The sequence below is a fragment of the Trematomus bernacchii genome, unplaced genomic scaffold (assembly GCF_902827165.1).
Source record: "Trematomus bernacchii unplaced genomic scaffold, fTreBer1.1, whole genome shotgun sequence".
Classification (NCBI taxonomy): domain Eukaryota; kingdom Metazoa; phylum Chordata; class Actinopteri; order Perciformes; family Nototheniidae; genus Trematomus; species Trematomus bernacchii.
The window spans coordinates 2531945-2547809 of NW_022987733.1; the positions used below are offsets into that span (position 1 = coordinate 2531945).

At 39.3% G+C, this 15865-nt stretch overlaps 1 protein-coding gene across 1 annotated transcript; it reads left to right on the forward strand.

Moving 5' to 3' along the window:
• The first annotated feature begins 7335 nt into the window (after positions 1-7335).
• LOC117494880 (sorcin-like) lies at positions 7336-15342 on the forward strand. The gene is made up of 9 exons (XM_034145890.1): positions 7336-7371; positions 11249-11489; positions 11936-11953; positions 12445-12508; positions 12592-12635; positions 12905-13055; positions 13844-13957; positions 14646-14713; positions 14841-15342. Exons 2-9 carry the CDS (start codon positions 11265-11267, stop codon positions 14862-14864), a joined length of 708 nt encoding a protein of 235 aa, XP_034001781.1. The 5' UTR covers positions 7336-7371; positions 11249-11264; the 3' UTR covers positions 14865-15342.
• Positions 15343-15865: the final 523 nt, after the last annotated feature.

The following is a 15865-nucleotide window of genomic DNA, read 5'->3' on the forward strand; positions in this document are numbered from 1 at the left end:
TTACAAGGATTTGACAGATGTTTAATCTAAAATAAAATGTATACAAATATAATTTAATATTCATATTAGTAATGATTGCATGAAACAAAGAACGTGCATTAGCCTGTACCTTCAATACAAATAATTATAAATCAGCATTGCATTACAAAGACTTGTAAGAGTATGTAGTGTCTCTACTTTAAAGAGTCCTCTCCTGCTGATGTTCAGGTGTATATCAGTATGTAGTGTCTCTACTTTAAAGAGTCCTCTCCTGCTGATGTTCAGGTGTATATCAGTATGTAGTGTCTCTACTTTAAAGAGTCCTCTCCTGCTGATGTTCAGGTGTATATCAGTTTGTCGTGTCTCTACTTTAAAGAGTCCTCTCCTGCTGATGTTCAGGTGTATATCAGTGTGTAGTGTCTCTACTTTAAAGAGTCCTCTCCTGCTGATGTTCAGGTGTATATCAGTATGTAGTGTCTCTACTTTAAAGAGTCCTCTCCTGCTGATGTTCAGGTGTATATCAGTGTGTAGTGTCTCTACTTTAAAGAGTCCTCTCCTGCTGATGTTCAGGTGTATATCATTATGTAGTGTCTCTACTTTAAAGAGTCCTCTCCTGCTGATGTTCAGGTGTATATCAGTATGTAGTGTCTCTACTTTAAAGAGTCCTCTCCTGCTGATGTTCAGGTGTATATCAGTATGTAGTGTCTCTACTTTAAAGAGTCCTCTCCTGCTGATGTTCAGGTGTATATCAGTTTGTCGTGTCTCTACTTTAAAGAGTCCTCTCCTGCTGATGTTCAGGTGTATATCAGTGTGTAGTGTCTCTACTTTAAAGAGTCCTCTCCTGCTGATGTTCAGGTGTATATCAGTATGTAGTGTCACTACTTTAAAGAGTCCTCTCCTGCTGATGTTCAGGTGTATATCAGTATGTAGTGTCTCTACTTTAAAGAGTCCTCTCCTGCTGATGTTCAGGTGTATATCAGTATGTAGTCTCTCTACTTTAAAGAGTCCTCTCCTGCTGATGTTCAGGTGTATATCAGTATGTAGTGTCTCTACTTTAAAGAGTCCTCTCCTGCTGATGTTCAGGTGTATATCAGTATGTAGTGTCTCTACTTTAAAGAGTCCTCTTTTCACCCTCTGTCTGAAACCAGAGCCCAGTCTGCTCTGATTGGTTAGCTAGCCGGCTCTGTTGTGATTGGTCAACCGCTTAGAGATGTCCCGCCTCTTAGCCTATCACGTACCATGTGTTGGAGCGCTAGCCAATAGGAGCACAACTGTTACATAGTGATTTCACTATGTGCCACCACTAGTCTCCTTTGGGTTCATCTTGTTTCTCTTCGGAGCCGTTTTGCATGTCTTTGTATTCTTAGGATCTCGTAGAAGTAGTTTTTTCTTTGTGGTCCATTTGAGTCTCTCTTTCTGGTTGCTCCCTTTTTTCTTTGAGGGACATTTTTAGGCGAAAGCCAGTAAGACACTTAGCCATGCCAAATAACTACATTTTTCACGTGTTTTTTTATCTCCGTTCTTTCAGATTCAAGGTTTCCCTCAACCATCGTCTGCATCATGTGAGCAAATCACCATCCCTCTGTGCAGAACCCTTCCCTACTCTCAGACTGTGCTGCCGAACCTCCTGGGCCACGCCTCTCAGGAAGATGCCCGCCTGGAGATGAATCAGTTTCTTCCTCTGGTTAAAGTGAGCTGCTCCCCTCACCTCCAGCCCTTCCTGTGCTCCGTCTACGCCCCTGAGTGTGTGGTGGGGACGCCGCGGCCCCCCTGCAGGACGCTCTGTGAACACGCACGCTCCGGCTGCGAACCTCTGATGAATAAGTTTGGTTTTGTGTGGCCGACAGCCCTCAGGTGTGAAGCCTTTTCCAACGAGTCCTGCGAACACGTGAGTCTGCTCTCTGAGGACAGATGTTTACGAAAAACTCAAAAGTATATGTGTCTGATTTCCAGTCAGAATATGTGCTCACACTGGATATAAGACCTAATAACTTAAGAAGTAACAATGCAGGGAGATATAGAGTCTTGTATCTCAGAAGAAACATGTTTTTTTAGCTGCTGTGGTATTCGTAAAAGAAGGATCATCTTGTTTCAGGAAATGAATCCAACTTGATTTTAGAAAACACTTTTATTGTAAAATCACCAACTAATATCAGAACACTTTTGAGCATTTCTGGCTTTTAAAAAAAAAACAGCTGGTAGTTATGGGTACTTTTTACTGAAGTACATTTCAAAGCCCATACTTCTTTACTTTTACTTGAGTAAAGAAGTTTAGTCAGTACTTCTACTTTTACCCGAGTATTCTTAAACACGAGTATCTGTACTTCTACTTGAGTAAAGGATGTGTCCAGAGGTGGGAAGTAGTGGAGTACAAATACTTCGTTACTGTACTTAAGTACATTTTTCTGGTATCAGTACTTTACTCCACTACTTATTTTTCTACGACTTTTTACTTTGACTTCTTACCTTTTGAACACAAATACCTGTACTTTCTACTTCTTACATGTTGAACACAAATACCTGTACTTTCTACTTCTTACATGTTGAACACAAATACCTGTACTTTCTACTTCTTACATGTTGAACACAAATACCTGTACTTTCTACTTCTTACATTTTGAACACAAATACCTGTACTTTCTACTTCTTACATGTTGAACCCAAATACCTGTACTTTCTACTTCTTACATGTTGAACACAAATACCTGTACTTTCTACTTCTTACAAGTTGAACACAAATACCTGTACTTTCTACTTCTTACATTTTGAACACAAACACCTGTACTTTCTACTTCTTACAAGTTGAACCCAAATACCTGTACTTTCTACTTCTTACATTTTGAACACAAATACCTGTACTTTCTACTTCTTACATGTTGAACACAAATACCTGTACTTTCTACTTCTTACATGTTGAACACAAATACCTGTACTTTCTACTTCTTACATGTTGAACACAAATACCTGTACTTTCTACTTCTTACATTTTGAACACAAATACCTGTACTTTCTACTTCTTACATGTTGAACCCAAATACCTGTACTTTCTACTTCTCACATTTTCCAAACCGGCGGGTTCCTTTAGTTTGAATGTGTGTTTGGTGGCGTGATCATTATTATTTAGAGTCATTGCGTGCCTATTGATTTGAACACGATCCGTGTATCCATCATTTCCTGGTCTTCTCTAAAGAAGAGGGACCAATGAAAACGTTGTCATGTTGCCGTTGTTCAGCATGGAAACATTCATTAGCTAACAATGACATTATTGTTCTATTAATATAAAGGGAGGTCAGGTACTCTTTAAAACAGCTGCTAGTTATGGGTACTTTTTACTGAAGTACATTTCAAAGTTCTTTACTTTGACTTGAGTAAAGAAGTTTAGTCAGTACTTATACTTTTACCAGAGTATTTTTAAACACGAATATCTGTACTTCTACTTGAGTAAAGGATGTGTGTACTTCTGCCCTCTCTGACTTGGTGCACTCTTCTTCTCTTGCTGCAGTATGGAGTGGGCAGCAGTGGGGGGGTCTGCGAGCCGATCACCATCCCCATGTGCCAGCACCTCTCCTACAACCAGACCATCAGCCCCAACCTGCTGGGACCATGGATGTATAATAAGAACTGGATACAGCGTGGGAGGCGGGGCCTCATTCATTCCTATGAGAGTTGCTCATTCGCGCATGATGATAAAATGGCCCAACTCTTGAGAGAGCGAAACGTCACAGATTACCCGGCATGCCTGAAAAGTACCCGTATGTGCGCTCATAGCGCATGCGCAACTTTAACCATGCCCCCCAAAATGCTCGTTCACATCAAGCACGTCAATTTGCGTACACGTAACAGCACTGCACGTTCATGACAGCATGGTAATGGTTTGTTATTATGATAGATTTGATATTAACGAGGCGGCAGTTAGCAGCTAGCGGTTAGCTAGTAATTATGCTAATTTACACATCAATCGTTATGTACTTTTATATTACGCTGTAACAGGATCTAGTGATATCCAAGCAACAGAGCTTCATTTAGCATGAAAGAATTATTGCACTGTATATATATATATATATATATATATATATATATATATATATATATATATGTATATATATACAGTGCAATAAGCTTCTTAGTGCAATAAGAAGCTACAGGGACGTTAATCTACGTCGGTAATATTAACTTTATTTAATACAACATTTACGGTACAAGATTTAATCATAAAGCCCATGTAGTATAATATTTTACAAAGGATGAATTACAGCAAACATGTGCAATATATCCATTATTACAGCTCCGTAGGCTGGCAGTAAGGCGATATGGGTCCGTTCTTATTGTGCATCCATGGGTAAAGATAAACGCATGTAGTGCTGAACACGTAACATGAACGTGCCGGGCGGCGCGGTCCCGTGGGTTAGATGCGCGTTCATAATGCAGAGGGAAATAACTCTCAGAATAACGTTATTAGCACATTTTTACAACTTGAGGAATGAATGTTTTTAATAAGGGCTATACAAGTGTTCATACTGGGTAGTTTATTTAGTTTAAAAAAAATTATCCAACGATTTACAGACCACTCTTTCCCCATGTAAGTCAATGGGAAAAAGTGTTTCCGGGCCTGGCAACCAAAAGGAAGTGTAGTACCGCCGTTTGGCCAGCACGAATATTTTCATCTGAGTCCGGCGCACTTCCTGGGGGCTTGGCTGGGACCAAGCCCCCAGGAAGTGCGCCGGACTCTGATAATTTTTTTTAAACTAAATAAACTACCCAGTATGAACACTTGTATAGCCCTTATTAAAAACATTCGTTCCTCAAGTTGTAAAAATTTGCTAATAACGTTATTCTGAGAGTTATTTCCCTCTGTATTATGAACGCGCATCTAACCCACGGGACCGCGCCGCCCGGCACGTTCATGTGATGTGACGTGTTCAGCACCACATGAGTTTATCTTTACCCATGGATAAGAACGGACCCATATCGCCTTACTGCCAGCCCACGGAGCTGTAATAATGGATATATTGCACATGTTTGCTGTAATTCATCATTTGTAAAATATTATACTACATGGGCTGTATGATGTAAATCTTGTATTAAATAAAGTTAATATTACCGACGTAGATTAACGTCCCTGTAGCTTCTTATTGCACTTGCAATATACCATTAAAGGAGTTGAACGTTGCTGTTTGCTATTACTATAATACCACGCAGGGATAAACCAGAGTTTACAACCTTTGCATGTGGGCACAACACGTTTTGACCCAGATTAATTAGCTATACCATGATATCGCCCGAGGAAGTCGTCATACTTATACATATATAAATAAAGATATATGTGTCAAAGCTCTAATCAAATTAACAGTTGTATTAATTATACTTGTATATGTATATATATATATATATATATATATATATATATATATATATATAGCCTGTGTTTTATATTTATACACACAAATGAACAACCTTGTGTGTGTCAAATAACAAGTTGTATTGTAGTGTTTATTTTAGTGTTGTGTTATGCTTATCCACATTTTGATTTCAGAGCACAGGAGAATGCTGGGCACAACATAAAGCTCAAAAGTGAAGCTGGCAATGCTGAACAAAACCATCTAGTTATAATATTTATTCAGCTGAAAAAGTCAAAGCTCTACGAAAATGTAATTAAAAATACATAAGCATTTTCAGGTAGAAAATCAGCATTTTATATAGAAATTCACAAAAATAAGAAATGTATACCTCTTATGGCTGGCATTGTAGAACTAGGTGGAAAAAATAGTGACAACAAATGTAAATACAATTTATATAGATCAAAAGGTAATATATATAATATTGATTGCAATTATTAGATTAAAAGATCCACCAATTATGATCAACAGGAAAGCCCTCTGAAGGCATGTTGTGGTTTGAAAAAAAGTTGAGGATGGGGTCCAGACAGTTAAATCAGGAGAGACTTCATTTTGTTTAAAGAACATTTATTGACACATGTCATATGATAAATGTTAAGTCTTTGGCGATTAGACCCCGATCCTGAAATCTTATATCTAAAGGGGGAAATGCAGCCGTGAGCATATAGGGAACCTCCCCGGGGTCTAGACACTGGTGATGATGATGAAGATCTGGATTTGATGAGGAGATGGGATGAAGAGGAGGTGTGATGAGGTCTTTGGATTAGCTCTCCTGGCTCTGGATATGATGAACGGAGGTGGGTGGAGAAGAGGTGGATGGGGAGGAGGTGGATGGGGAGGAGGCGGGCGGCAGCATGAACACCTGAAATCACAGCTGACTGCAGGAGAGAGGAGAACCATTTTAAAGTTTGGCTGCAGCTCGGTGATTGGCTGCTGGAGAATGAGGTGAATGTAATAGGTTAAAGAGAACGCCTGTGATGAGCTGATTATAAGCAGCTGCGGAGTGAATGTATACATACCCAGTCTTCCTGAAAGAACTTGCGCTGAGCTTCATTTAGTGAGTCAGACTCATGGTCAGAATGCTGGTTGGGAGGCTCAGTTCTTCCTGTTGACAGAAGATGGCACTTTTCTGAGAGGGAGCCAGCCGGCAGACACTGGACAGTGGCACACCAACAGATGAAACAGGAATCCATCTGAGAGGCTATGCGGAAAAGGATAACAAATAATGTCAGCAAGACATGAACATATATAACCACTATCATTCAATTCTGTAATTGCAGGTTTGTTAGCATGATATTTCAAACATAAATGGCCTGTCTTAGTTTAAAGCCCACTCACCACGTCAAGGTGCAGGCCACGAGTGAGGACACAACAACGATCACAAACAGTACATACACACGAGACAAAACTTACATACATATAAATAACTTACATATACAATGAACAATGATAAAGATTTAAATCACAATTGATCATAACTCAAAATACATATATTTTTATATATTACCAAGTGGTTTCATGTAGGCTACAACCCACACAAGTATCATGCTAAATTAAGCTCTGTTGCTTGGATATCACTAGATCCTGTTACATCAGCGTAATATAAAAGTACATAACGACTGATGTGTAAATTAGCATAATTACTAGCTAGCCGCTAGCTGCTAACTGCCGCCTCGTCGTTAATATCAAATCCATCATAACAACCCATTACCATGCTGTCATGAACGCGCGGTGCTGTTACGTGTACGCAAATTGACGTGCTTGATGTGAACGAGCATTTTGGGGGGCATGTTTAAAGTTGCGCATGCGCTATGAGCGCACATACGGGTACTTCTCAGGCATGCCGGGTAATCTGTGACGTTTCGCTCTCTCAAAAGTTGGGCCATTTTGTCATCATGCGCGATTGAGCAACTCTCATAGGAATGAATGAGGCCCCGCCTCCCACGCTGTATCCAGTTCTTATTATACATCCATGGCTGGGACACACCAGTCAGAGGCAAGCCCCCAGGAAGTGCGCCGGACTCTGATGAAAATATTCGTGCTGGCCAAACGGCGGTACTACACTTCCTTTTGGTTGCCAGGCCCGGAAACACTTTTTCCCATTGACTTACATGGGGAAAGAGTGGTCTGTAACTCGTTGGATAATTTTTTTTAAACTAAATAAACTACCCAGTATGAACACTTGTATAGCCCTTATTAAAAACATTCGTTCCTCAAGTTGTAAAAATGTGCTAATAACGTTATTCTGAGAGTTATTTCCCTCTGCATTATGAACGCGCATCTAACCCACGGGACCGCGCCGCCCGGCACGTTCATGTTACGTGTTCAGCACTACATGCGTTTATCTTGACCCATGGATGCACAATAAGAACGGACCCATATCGCCTTACTGCCAGCCCACGGAGCTGTAATAACGGATATATTGCACATGTTTGCTGTAATTCATCATTTGTAAAATATTATACTACATGGGCTGTATGATTAAATCTTGTACCGTAAATCTTGTATTAAATAAAGTTAATATTACCGACGTAGATTAACGTCCCTGTAGCTTCTTATTGCACTTGCAATATACCATTAAAGGAGTTGAACGTTGCTGTTTGCTATTACTATAATACCACGCAGGGATAAACCAGAGTTTACAACCTTTGCATGTGGGCACAACACGTTTTGACCCAGATTAATTAGCTATACCATGATATCGCCCGAGGAAGTCGTCATACTTATACATATATAAATAAAGATATATGTGTCAAAGCTCTAATCAAATTAACAGTTGTATTAATTATACTTGTATATGTATATATATATATATATATATATATATATATATATATATATATATATATATATATATATATATGTATATAGCCTGTGTTTTATATTTATACACACAAATGAACAACCTTGTGTGTGTCAAATAACAAGTTGTATTGTAGTGTTTATTTTAGTGTTGTGTTATGCTTATCCACATTTTGATTTCAGAGCACAGGAGAATGCTGGGCACAACATAAAGCTCAAAAGTGAAGCTGGCAATGCTGAACAAAACCATCTAGTTATAATATTTATTCAGCTGAAAAAGTCAAAGCTCTACGAAAATGTAATTAAAAATACATAAGCATTTTCAGGTAGAAAATCAGCATTTTATATAGAAATTCACAAAAATAAGAAATGTATACCTCTTATGGCTGGCATTGTAGAACTAGGTGGAAAAAATAGTGACAACAAATGTAAATACAATTTATATAGATTAAAAGGTAATATATATAATATTGATTGCAATTATTAGATTAAAAGATCCACCAATTATGATCAACAGGAAAGCCCTCTGAAGGCATGTTGTGGTTTGAAAAAAAGTTGAGGATGGGGTCCAGACAGTTAAATCAGGAGAGACTTCATTTTGTTTAAAGAACATTTATTGACACATGTCATATGATAAATGTTAAGTCTTTGGCGATTAGACCCCGATCCTGAAATCTTATATCTAAAGGGGGAAATGCAGCCGTGAGCATAGGGAACCTCCCCGGGGTCTAGACACTGGTGATGATGATGAAGATCTGGATTTGATGAGGAGATGGGATGAAGAGGAGGTGTGATGAGGTCTTTGGATTAGCTCTCCTGGCTCTGGATATGATGAACGGAGGTGGGTGGAGAAGAGGTGGATGGGGAGGAGGTGGATGGGGAGGAGGCGGGCGGCAGCATGAACACCTGAAATCACAGCTGACTGCAGGAGAGAGGAGAACCATTTTAAAGTTTGGCTGCAGCTCGGTGTTTGGCTGCTGGAGAATGAGGTGAATGTAATAGGTTAAAGAGAACGCCTGTGATGAGCTGATTATAAGCAGCTGCGGAGTGAATGTATACATACCCAGTCTTACTCTTGAGTTACCCACTCTTACTCTTGAGTTGTTTTACTCATCTTCCCCAGCCTCACCAGCCTCACCCAGCTGTGGTGTGTCTGTTCTCTTTCTTCTCAATTTTGGATGTGGCCCAGGAGGAAGCGCAGCCACTTCAAGACACTGGTACGGGCCTACGTGCTGACGACACGACCGTCATCGGCCAGATCACAGACGGCGAAGAGACGGCGTACAGAGAGGTCGAAAACCTGACATCTTGGTGCCAGGATAACAACCTCCATCTCAACGTCAGCAAAACCAAGGAGCTGATTGTGGACTACAGGAAGCAGCAGGGAGAGGGACACGCCCCCATCGCCATCAATGGGACTACGGTGGAGAGTCAGCAGCTTCAGGTTCCTCTGTGTCCATCACGGACACGGCTGCATCACGGCCTGGTACGGCAGCTGCACCGCCCTTAATCGTAAGGCTTTACAGAGGGTGGTGAAAACTGCACAGAACATCACCAGGACGGAGCTGCCACCCATGGAGGAGCTTTACTCCCAGCGGCTCAGGAAGAAAGCCCTCAGTTTATGTTAATGTTAGAAATGTTTTGGCACATTTGTTCCTATTCTGCTAATGGTATATTGCAGGATATTTAAGTTTCCCATGTACTTTTTAAATTAATAATAGTATGTTCATCTTGATGTTTAACTTGTAATATTGTAATCATCTTAGTTAGAAATGCTGTTTCCACCCCAACCTCTGCTGCTGAATGATTTTATATATTGTTACTAAAAGTGCTTGTCTTTGATATTATAATGATTACACCAGAAAGTCACTCTTTGTGAGATTTATTTTTTCACATTTTTCCCAGCCACAAGATGATTTCATTCATTGGAGGCCTCAAAGCTGGGTGAAGGTATTGATGCACGGATCAATGCAATCCTTTACAACAGCATTCCACTATGGTTGGGGATGTCTGTAAAAAAAGGAGAAATAATCTTAAACAAAACAAGTGTCGCAATATAGGGAAACAAACTGTGACAAAAACATATCAATTAGTTCAGAATCAGAATACATTTACATTATTACAGCAGAAAAGAGCCAAAGACAGCCTAATGTTACTTAAAGTATGCATACAAAAAGTATTAAAGATTAAAAACAAGAAATTATAATAAAAACAGTTACACATTTTACAAAATACACATCCTGTAACAGTTTGGAGGATTTAGCAGCCAGGTATATTACACAGTTTTAGCGGCATATATATATATATATATACACATGGTTGGTATTTAACAACAAGGGGTGTTGTACTGTGTGATATTGGTATTTATGGAAACATTTTACACCTTTCCTTCAAGTATTATACGTTGTAGTTACTTGTTGGGTACTTAACATGAATAATCACAGTTACTATCCTTTCACTCCATCACATTTCAAAGAGAAATAGGCTATTGTTATTTTAACTCCACCACAGTAATCCATCATCAGCTTTACTTTTTAGATAAAGATTTAAATCACAATTGATCATAACTCAAAATACATATATTTTTATATATTACCAAGTGGTTTCATGTAGGCTACAACCCACACAAGTTTCATGCTAAATTAAGCTCTGTTGCTTGGATATCACTAGATCCTGTTACATCAGCGTAATATAAAAGTACATAACGACTGATGTGTAAATTAGCATAATTACTAGCTAGCCGCTAGCTGCTAACTGCCGCCTCGTCGTTAATATCAAATCCATCATAACAACCCATTACCATGCTGTCATGAACGCGCGGTGCTGTTACGTGTACGCAAATTGACGTGCTTGATGTGAGCGAGCATTTTGGGGGGCATGTTTAAAGTTGCGCATGCGCTATGAGCGCACATACGGGTACTTCTCAGGCATGCCGGGTAATCTGTGACGTTTCGCTCTCTCAAAAGTTGGGCCATTTTGTCATCATGCGCGATTGAGCAACTCTCATAGGAATGAATGAGGCCCCGCCTCCCACGCTGTATCCAGTTCTTATTATACATCCATGGTCAGAGGGAGGCGGTGGGGAAGATGTCCTTCTTCAACGCCATGGCTCAGTCCATGTGCCCCGTGGACGTCCGCCTGTTCGTCTGCATGGTGTACGCCCCCAAGTGTTCAGGAGGGGAAGTGCAGCGGCCCTGCAGGTCCTTCTGTGAAAGAGCCAAGCGGGGCTGCGAGGGGACGATGGCCAGCTTTGGGGTTTCCTGGCCAAACGACCTGCAGTGCAACGCTTTCCCCGAGCAAATGTGTGTATCGGTAAGAAACGGACACGTTGTGGGCAGAAATATATTTAGACAGGTTTTGATTCGATTTGATTTATTTCGAACGTGTAAAACAATAATACAATAATAATAATTAAATGAAACGTATGATACTGTACAAACCTAAGCAGTATCAAATTGATAAATAAATTATTATTGATTTACAAATTAAATATAAACAAATGATCTACCTAGTTACACATCTGAAAAGGGGTGGGAAGAAGTTTACACTTATTTAATCCCACCCCTTCTCCCAAAAACTAAATTATTAATATATTTTTTTTTTTTTCTTTGAACAAAACGTACATCTAAATGTATATATTGTTTATGTTTATAAATAAATGATATCATAGGGTTTAATTTGATGATGTAAATGAATTATCATTGGACTTCCCTTTGCTGTTCTGTTTTTACATGACATCCTTTCCTTTTGTTTCACAGGAAGACAGCAGGCCAGATGTGAGTATTTACCTAAATAAATGTTCATAGTTCTTACAGGAGAGGACTTAACTTAAGGGTTTAAAGGTAGCTGAAGGAAAAAGTAAGTCGTGTTGGGAAGATGTTGGGATGTTGTCCTCATTGCTGCACCAGTGACTCCTACTCTGTTGATTTGAGAGGAATAGCATGTGTCCAGTCCAAACTGGAAGAATAAAATACCACAGAAATCTGCTAATTGACTATTTGTGCATCAGTTACTCACCTGTGTTTCCTTAAATAAAACGTCAGAGTGATCGAAGAATCAAAAAACAGAGAAAAGTCAGATGATTTGAAGTTAATGGGGGCCGCATTTAACAACAGCAACACTTTATTAAAACATCTGTTTCAAATTTCACACAACTCTTAGCCTTTGGGGTAAAAAGTCCTCAAAATGTTTACATTGCATTACTGTATTATATATATATTGCATGTTGTGTTGTCAGTTCTTGGTTCATCTCTCTTGTTTCCGACAGACGCTGGATGCTGAAGGAGTTCTCGCTAAGCTGAACGCCGGGGGCTACACCGTTCGTGGCAATAGTCCGTTTATTTTCCACTTAATATATTCAATCATCTGAATGAGAAGTTTTTACACTCTAACATATTTATCGCCCCTTATTTAGCCCTGACTCTCAAGACAGCCCGTCTCCTGTTGACCTTCATGGACGTATCCTTTGCAACGGCCAAACATTTCTACTGGCACCAACCTGATCTGATGCAATATTTAGCTCAGAGAACAACGTTATAGTCTCGTTTCCCCGTTGATCAACTGTGACAAAAAACAGTAAATGGGGCAGCTTTAGCCAACATTGCTAATTTCCAGCTGTTGTCCCCGGCCAGATGATAATGCTCTTGAAGTTGATTCCCATCTATGCTATAAGGATATTGAGGTGCATTCCTTCGACTAATTCAAGTTCTTTAACCGAGGGCTTTCAGGCAGACCGGTCTGGAGACCTGAATGTGGTCGAGGTCTTCAAGATGGAGCACTATGCGGCTGTTGTCAGGCGGGAATATGTGGAGAGCTACGAGAGCAGGAACCCGCCCTCCGTCACTCAAACCCAAATGAAAAGGGCTTTGTCCGTCCACGGTGACTCGTTCTGTCTTCACACTGATTGCTTTTCTTATAACCACGTATTGAATCATCAGCTTACAAGCTTCTAGACACATTAAAGGTCTCCTATCGTGCTATTTTTAAGCATATCTTATGGGTCTCAGATATATAAAAATATATAATATATGATGTGTTTTGCTCAAAATACCAAACAGATCATGCATTTGAGACATCCCTCATATCCCTCTATTCCAGCCCTGTTAGAGAAACGCTGATTCTGGGTCCTTAGCTTGAACAAAGAGGGGGTGGGAGCTAATGCCTGATCAGAATTCTACGGAGATACTCAGCTAAATGCTCCCGTGATCAAGGATTATTTCTGAAACAGTATGGAGTTCAAACTCTTTTTCTCTCTCAGGTTTACCACCAGGTGAGTTCCTTTTTGTATTTCCTGCTTCTTTACACATACTCTCTCCAGTACAGGTTAGCTCTGAGCGTTAGCAATGCTTGCTAATCTAAACACAGACCATATTACGTCCAAAACACGTCGCGCATTGTTTCTGACAGCAACGTTTCTGATAGGGCCGTGGGTGTAAAGCCCGCCCACATTTCAGATATTACGTCATATCGGACGCAAATCTGGATCAGCTCCGTGGTTCCCCCGTTTTTAGAGATGTGGGTACGGAGGAAAAGAGAGAGGGTTTTATTTTCTTTGTGAGTCTCCTGGGGACACATATTTATGTATAAAAAAGTGCATGATAGGAGACCTTTAAGGAAAGCAGAAGCACTCGAGTTGCATTTTGCTTAAATCTGGTGTTGCCTTGCAGAATTCGACTTGGACGATGAAACCTTCATAGTTCTGTGGAACGGGATCCGCTCCAGAGACGGGATCGAATACGACGAGTATGTGGCCGTCATGACCAAACTCCTGATCCTCAGAGGTAATATCAATCAATCAATCAATCAATCAACAACTTTATTAATCCTGCAAGGGGCTATTGGTTATGAGCAGCTTATGTCATGCACACAGGCAAGAACATACAGGTTCATAGAAACCAAATGATCTGTGCCCCACACTTAGTGCTGCCAGTGGTGGAGAGCAACACAGTACAATTACATAATTCTATAGTACATGGTCTTTACTTTACTGTATTTCACCCAAGATATATAGTGCATCCACAATGTTGAATATAAGATTCACGTGACGGCAGATCTAGTCCAGTGTGAGTTATATTTCTGAATCAAACGATGATGAACTGATGTTTTGGGTTTGAGGAGACTTCTTGTGTTAAAATCTACTTATTTATATAAATAGTTATCACCGCAATAAACCATATTTAATTTAGTCTTAATGAACATTATTTAATTTCATATTCTGTTCTTGTACATATCATATTCTATTTACATGTATAGAGACTTCTTGCACTATTGTATTTTATTATATACGTTGCATTGTTGGAGGAGCTCAGGTCAGGAGAGTTTCATTGCCATTTCTACTCTGTAGTTTATGAGCATATGACGATAAAACCTTTGAATCTTGAATCTGATATTCAGCAGATTCTGCACGTGAAGATGTGTAAAAAGTTGTGGTTATAATTCAGTGATAGTAACTCTTGCTTCTCGTCTCAGATCGTTTCAATGCTCATCAGCTGAGGTTACCGTGTGACTGCCAGGTGGCCAGCTTCTCATACAAGCAGGTGAGCTGGAAAATATGCATGTGGGAATATTTAGATCCCATTTGGATGGATGACAATATCCTGTATCTGGTGTGGAATACATACGGTTATATTTTAATTTATAATATATATTTTTTTCTCCTTTCAGTTCATGAAATCAGCCATAATCTGAGGGTCACATGGAAGCTGAATGGATTAAAGCACAGATGTTAAGAGCTGTCATTTTATTTCCTACTTTCACAAATCTTCGCTCTTCAAGGAGATATTAAACACTGAGAATAAGTTGTTGAGAGTTCAAGATGTTCTTATCAATGTCTGAAGTTTGTGTTTTTGGTTAACATGTGAATTCTGTACAATGACTTCCCACTTACAATAAAAGGTAATTGGTTAAAATATTCTTTATTTCTGTTGGTAGTTTATATAGAGAAATCTTAAAAAGTACAATTATGAGTGAACAGAAGTGAAAAACAACAATTCAAATAAATCCCAGCAGACCGCAGCAAAGTAGCTAAGCTTTATAAAATGAACGTAATAAGAATAATATTTTTTTCTGTCTTAGGTGTGATTTACTGCGATTGGTGAGTTAGATCTTGTTATTGTGTGACTGGTGTTTTAAAGGGTTATTCAGATTCAATGAAATCACACAAAAACACCAACAAACAAACCCAATCAGGGCACCAGCGGACAAGCAACTTGTGCGAGGTCAAATGAGGAGTCTAGTGGCTTTCAGGGTTCTTACACCTTTTCCACAGTCAAATTCAAGCACTTTTCAAGCATTTTCAAGGTGCATTTTCAAACTTTTCAAGCATCTTACAGCTGTTGTAAATTACATATTTATATACACATACTTATACTCAAATGATTATTTCCCTACCTCACATTAAATCAGATGTTCTTTATGCTATAAACAACCAAACGTGTGTTTCGTGATAGCATTCTACATGAGGATGAAAAATTAAAGAAAAGAAAACTAAGTTTAAAAGTAGATCTGTAAGGCATCATCATATCATATATATTATTCTGAAATGGACCAATCTGCATAATGACTACTTTTACTGTCGCTACTTTAACTATATTTTGATAATAATACTTTTCTACTTTTACTTGAGGAACATTTTGATCGAGGGACTTATTCTTGTAACAGAGTATGCCTACACTCTGGTACTTCTACTT